General features: G+C 33.3%; 1 protein-coding gene across 1 annotated transcript; it reads left to right on the top strand.

The window, feature by feature from the left end:
• Positions 1–406: 406 nt before the first annotated feature.
• Positions 407–6,835, top strand: LOC114287828 (serine/threonine-protein kinase 52). The gene is made up of 6 exons (XM_028231281.2): positions 407–1,355; positions 4,529–4,650; positions 4,958–5,166; positions 5,275–5,449; positions 5,610–5,744; positions 6,464–6,835. Exons 1-6 carry the CDS (start codon positions 1,076–1,078, stop codon positions 6,647–6,649), a joined length of 1,107 nt encoding a protein of 368 aa, XP_028087082.1. The 5' UTR covers positions 407–1,075; the 3' UTR covers positions 6,650–6,835.
• Positions 6,836–7,102: the final 267 nt, after the last annotated feature.

Here is a 7,102-nt window from a genome sequence, read left to right on the forward strand (position 1 = left end):
ATTTTATATTTTTTTAAGGATTGTTTTGAGAACTAATTATTTTAGTTGATTTTCTAATTTTTTATAAAAGATTTGAAAAAAATAAAAAGAATAATTGATTTTTTGATAGTAAATTTTTGACTATGAGCAAACTCATCGTTTGACCAGAGTAACAAATAGGAGAAATTGTAATTCTATTTAAAACACAGAAATGTAATTTCTAAAATTAAGGCATAATCGTTGGCCTATTTTGGCAATATTTATTTTTTGGCTTTTTCAAATTTTTAAGTTATATTATCTTTTTATTTTTTTTATATTTTTTTAAAAAAATTTTAAAAATTAATTTTTAACCCACTTTACAAAATAATCCATTATTTTAAGTAAACCTAGGGTGTTGGTATATCCGTTACAAAGGCCAGCAAAGAGTAGCATATTTTGATTAGAATAATGAAAATCAGTGAAGTCCACTGTTTTGTTTGATTTCAAACTTCACAGAGTCATTCATACAAACAAACACATATTAGTCTACAAACATGGCGGGCCTAGAAAGCAGCTATTTTAAGCCACCCGTGCTTCCAATTTTCCTCACCCATGTCAGTTTATCTCTCTAAAAACCCTCTACTTTACACTAGTAGTAATAATAATAATTCTTTCTTTTTTTCTCCTCCACACAAGCCTTACTTTTCGCCTTGAATCAATCAATGCGACAGCTCGTGTCCTTGTTGTTAATGATGATGATGTCATCCCCTCCCTCCTCCCCCTCCCTTTGAATTAGCTTCAGTTTTCCGCTTTCCACCCCCCCTCTTTCCCTTCTTTTACCAGGATTTGATTTTGATTGTTTTCCTGTTATATTTGGTCCATTTTTTTGTTTTTTTGATATGGGTTTGGTAAGTTTTTTTTTTTTTTTTTTAATCATCCTTTATACCTGAGTTACATCATCTAATGGTTTGGTATTCAATTATTCGAGTTGGGTTTCCAAAAATTCGAGTTGGGTTTTGAAATTTCACCCTCCTTTTATCAATTGTCTATATCTTTTGGGTTTTGATAGTTTTTTCTCTGTGCTTGAAGTTATATTGTTGTGTTTGAGTCTACAAAAATGGAGTTGAAGAGTGGTGAGGGAGAGGGAGTGAAGGCCAAGGATGTGGGAAGTATTAGTAGTAAAGAATTGTTTTTCAGAGCAGATAAGATTGATTTCAAGAATTGGGATGTAATGTTAGAGAAGCATGTGAGTCGGGTTTGGTCGAGGGATAGGGAAGTTCAGATGAGGAAGGAAGATTGGGAAATTGATTTAGCTAAATTGGATATAAGAAATGTTATAGCACATGGGACATATGGGACTGTGTACAAAGGTGCTTATGATGGCCAAGATATTGCAGGTGATTCAACTATTCCCTATGCTCCATTCTGTTTAGTTATTCAGAAATTGATTTCTTTCCCATTGCATTAATGGTTTTGAATTTAAATTATATGTTGTCTGTGTTCTACTCTGATATCCTTTAAATTGTATTATTCTGGTCATAATTTCTAGAACTAGTAAATTGTTTGGTTGAGTTGTTATTAATTGGTGCTTCTACTTCAAATTATTGTTGAGTTGGTCTGTTTTAATAGGAAGCAAATCAGAACAGATTAAATGACTAACTTCCTTAATCTACTTAGAGGATTTATCTGGAATGTGCTCTCCTATGATCCCCTCAATCCTCTTTCTTTTAATGATATATTCTCCATTCAATTAAAAAGGATGATTCATATTATCGGAGCCTTCACTTATTTGCTGAGTTATAAATTGGCTTATAAGCTGCCGCCGAAGGTGCTCTAATTGGTCTATGTTGAAGTAGTTGCTCCTTCTTCTATACCAGTAGTATCTATACCCTTGTTTGCTTCTAATGCACGGTGATTTCTGTGTGTTGTGTATTTGTATTTTGTAGGGTGCCCACTAAATTTATTATTGGTTAAATTGTGATGTATTCATGCCCAAGGAAACATTTGATATAGTTTATGTTATGGCCTGCAACTTTTAACTTCACTAGAAGTGGCAAGTTTCTTTGTAGTGTCGAAACTTACTGCAAAATAGAGGATATGTGGGAGTATTCAAGATTTCTCAGAACTGGTCTGCTAAGCATGAATTTGTTTGCCTGTGATATTGAGTTTCTTAAAATGTTCCAACAGCTATAGAAACAAGCCTTTTGGACTGTAAGGCTGTGTTTGTATCATGGATTTGAGGAGGGATTTGTGGAGGGAAAAGTGGAAAAAAATAAAATAAAATAAAATTAAAAAAAAAAAGAAAAGGGAGAGAAGAAAAAAGCTTATATTTCATTCACTTTTCCCATCACTTTTCCTTTCATTTCCCAAATTCCTCCTTGAATTCATGATCCAATCGCAGACTAAATGTAGTATATTGGCCTCTGTTTGAGGCTTCCTACACTGCTGGCATCTCTCGTAATGTGTGCTTGCAACTTGTACATCCTATATAGGCATTGGTGCATTGTCTAGAAAATGCTACCTTAGTGATTTACATTTTGAAACACATGTTCCAAAACATGGCAAACTTTTGTTCCAAAATGGAAAATTCAATGATCCAAAGTGATTTCAATAAATTTTCCAATATATTTGAAAGCTTTCCTTAGTAGGAAAGAAAATTGAATGTACTAAACTAAAATCCAAAGAGAGTGTAGTTTTGGCAAGATAAAGCACAAAAAATGCGTCATAATAATGCTCATAGAAATGTGTTGTTACATGATTCATTTGAAAAAAATAAACCACATTTTACTAGATGTCTAATTGTTAAAAGAAAAATACTCTAAAAGTATCTTAAATTCTAACAGTATAATCTATACAAGTCTACCCCTCTTGTACCATATTATAGAGCATGTGACATACCACATTCTCATTCCCATTCCTTATATAGAAACAATCCACTTCACAGGAATGAAGGTTGGAAGTGAATGGTTTTAGCTCAATTTATTGGGCGATAGAGAAAGAATAATTACTCTAGATGCAATGAGACACACAGATTTTATTTATTTTTATTTTTTAAATAGTTCAAAAGGAAAAGGACCATTTACTAGTGCTGGTTTTTCCATTAAGCGTGCTGAAGTTGGTAGGCTGTGCATAGAACCTAACTTCTGGATGTAAGATAGTATTGCAAATTGACATTGTTGCAAGTATTTTCTCTAGTTCCCCTCCTTTTGTTTTCAGGGTTCCCTGTTTTACCCCTTTTATTTGGGAGAGGAGCAATATTAAAATCTGATTCCATGTCAGTATGTACTGTTTTTGGTATGGTAACTTGGTAAGTGACCCATTCAAATGTTTACATCACATTGCTATAATGCTTGGACAACAAAAAGTTTCAATGCAGTTGAGAAAATTTATATTTTTTATTTACGTATCCATTTTGCATCATATTTATATCGATATACATGTCTATGTTTGAACATATATATTCATGCTTGTAAGGCACATATGATCTGTTGTAAATACCACTGCAATGTTAATTATCAAAAGCACATAATCTAGAAAGCACAGATACGGATACGAGGTACGGATACTATACAGTACGGATACGGCGATACAGCGATACAGTAAAATCTAAAAAAGTAGGATACGGGTACGGTTAGGATACGTTTGTAAAAAATAAAAAATAAAAAAATTATTAGTAATGGCTTACACATAAGCTCAAGAATGTTGAGAAACCACAGTAACTTTATGATGTAAAATACTAATATTTAAGAATTATATATTAATTTAAGGCAGTAGCTAGTTTAGTTTTTAAATTTTCAATGGGTCTTGCAAATATTTCATTTCAATATCAAGTCTATATGTTGATATTATAATATCAAAACAATCCACAACTTGACCCTATGCTTTTTCCTTTTGCACTAGTCAAAAATATTCTATGCAAGTTTATTTGCTTATTTATTTATTGATATTTAATTTCACTATTGTTACATTATCTTATTAATCCTTACTTCTATGTAGTTATAGGGGACATGCATGATACAATGAAGATATGTCAATTTGATGAATTCTATTACTTTAGCTTACTATGTTATTTTTATAAAAAAAACTGAGCAAAGTATTGTAAAAATATTCTATTTATCCTCGCAATTATATTATATTATGATGTTATGCAAGAAATGATACACTTCTAATTTCGTAGAAGGAGTAATATGTGACTTGGAGCATTTGATACTTCAAAATTAATTAAGAAGTATCCGATAATATGTGACTTGGAGCATCTGATACTTCAAAACTAAGTATCCGATACTTCAAAATTAATGAAAAATTAATTAAGAAGTATCCAATACTTTTAATAAGTATCTGATACGTATCCGTAAGTATTGAAGGAGTATCGGTATCCGATACGGATAAGTCTTCCTATTTGAAGTATCCGTGCTTCATAGCACATAATATGATATCGAAAAATAGTTTGCCTCATATAATTCTTGCAGAGTAAACCTCGAAACTTCAATTATCTGGCTAATATCATAAAGTCATCATGTTTTTTATTATGTTATTAATCTCATTATTATATGTCTTCCTAATATTATAGTGAAGGTATTGGATTGGGGGGAGGATGGTATTGCCACAGCTGCTGAAACTGCTGCTCTTCGGGCGTCATTTCAGCAAGAGGTTGCTGTTTGGCATAAGCTTGACCATCGAAATGTTACAAAGGTAAAGGTTTCTTCTTCTTCTTTCTTCTGTTCCTCAGTCTTCACTTTTTTGCATAATGTATGCAAAGAATGGTGGTGCTATAATGCAATACGAATTTAACACTGCACATCAATTTTAATATAATGATCTTCCACTAATTTCTAGTCCTCATTTCGCATAAATTGCCTGGTAATATCTGACTGTTCTTCATTTTCTACCTATTGTGATATTTTCCATTTCTTTCCTTTTTTAGGCTTGAATGACGCGTAATTTCTTTTTTCCCTCCCATATTTTCGAATATTTATGGTACTTGTATTTTCTGTCATAGTTTGTTGGAGCTTCTATGGGAACATCAAATCTGAAGATTCCTTTGAACAACAACTCAAGTGATGCTCCTAATTCCCTTCCCTCCAGAGCTTGTTGTGTTGTTGTTGAGTACCTTCCAGGTGGAACACTAAAGAAATACCTAATCAGGAATATAAGAAAGAAACTCGCCTTTAGGGTTGTGATTCAACTGGCTTTGGACCTTTCTAGAGGGTGAGGACAGTTTCTCTTATTATTGAATTGAAATATAAAAGGGAATTTATATATATATATATGTGTGTTTTGACTGATCTTTTTTTCTTTTTCTTTTTTTCTTTCCAGTTTGAGCTATCTTCACTCTAATAAGATTGTACATCGTGATGTTAAAACGGAAAATATGTTGCTAGATTCTCATAGAACTCTGAAAATTGCTGATTTTGGTGTTGCTCGAGTTGAAGCTCAAAACCCAAGGGACATGACTGGGGAAACGGGTACCCTTGGGTACATGGCCCCAGAGGTACTTGAACCATGCAACTCCTTTGTACTCGGATCAAATTTATAATAGAAAGCTAAATGGTTGAAAGGACCAAATAGTCTAATTTATCTTCAAAGGTTCTTTTGTCAGTTTCCCTCTCTCCAAAAGCAGGAGAAGAAATCTGATGGGATAATTTTTGTAGGTCCTCGATGGTAAGCCTTACAATAGGAAATGCGATGTGTACAGTTTTGGCATATGCTTATGGGAAATCTATTGCTGTGACATGCCTTATCCTGATCTTAGCTTTGCTGAAGTATCTTCTGCAGTTGTTCGACAGGTTAGTCTTTTACATATGGAAAATAATGTTTCAAGCATTTTCATCACGATTGTGAGTTGGTATACATCTCTATGGGCTGCACATGTACAATCACCTATTTTACATGGATTCTTCAAAGTAATTTAAATACCTGCTTCGGACACTGTACTCTTGGACTAGGGTGTGAGATTGATACTTTCCATCAGACACTTCTTATATATTTGTAGTTAACACGATCATTTATATGTATATATTGCTGTATAATTATTGTAAAATGTCTTTTTGACATTGTATGTTAATTATCACACATTTTATCTCACATAATAAATTAAAAGTATAAAAATATGACCCTTCTTTGCCGAGACCTAGTACCCTTAATTCTAGATTTGATGACCGCACTTGTACTTGAGTCCGTGTAATATAGACAATCACATAGTCAAGTCTCCAATCCCCATGTGCCTATGCTAGTATATTGATAAATGTACCGTTCTTTGGGATCAAATATGATTAAATTACCTTGAATTTTTGGACAATGTCAGGACGTTCTTAAATATGAAAATTTTAAAGAAACTGCATTTACTCTTCATTTGGGTTGAACTTTTCTAGCCTTTGTTGGGTTGGATGCTAATTTGTTCACAAGGGTGCTCAGGTTGAGCATGACCTCCCTAGAGCCTTCTCTGCTGGATTTTTCAAGCGACTCTATATTGACAATGTCATAATTTTTGAATTGGTTTTGATAGAATCTACGCCCAGAAATCCCTAGATGTTGCCCGAGTTCATTGGCGAGCATCATGAAGAAATGCTGGGACGCAAACCCTGGAAAACGACCAGAGATGGATGAGGTGGTGACATTGTTAGAAGGTGGAATGATACCTGATGGCCAGGCTCACGGCTGCTTCTGTTTCAGCACACCTCGTGGTCCATGAGTTTTTGTTTTTCGTTTTGACTACAGATGACATGAAGCAGTACTTCACTAGACTGCATATATATATTTTCTTGGGAAGGATCTCATGCTTGTCAGAAGTTTCTGTAGAACATGAATGTTGAAATTTACTTATTTCAGTGTATGGAAACCAATCTTTTCTAATCAATTTGTCCCCCTTCTGCAAAAATTTCTTTGGAGCATTTTCTAAGATTGTGCTTTTAATCCCTCCATTTTATTTTACAGCTCAATTTTGAAATGCTATAAGTTTGGCCAAGGAACTTGTATAGATCTATATAAAGTGCACTGAAAGAGTTAATAAACTTGTAGTATGAAAGCAATTTCCCAGAAATGCCCATACAGGAAACAACATGGTTATGGCTGAGAAAAAAATTGAGAAGAATATGAAAATTGAAGTCCTTTGGTTTCACTATCCGTAGATAATCTCAAGTAACCT

The sequence above is a fragment of the Camellia sinensis genome, chromosome 12 (genome assembly GCF_055761805.1).
Source record: "Camellia sinensis isolate YWXY chromosome 12, ASM5576180v1, whole genome shotgun sequence".
NCBI lineage: Eukaryota > Viridiplantae > Streptophyta > Magnoliopsida > Ericales > Theaceae > Camellia > Camellia sinensis.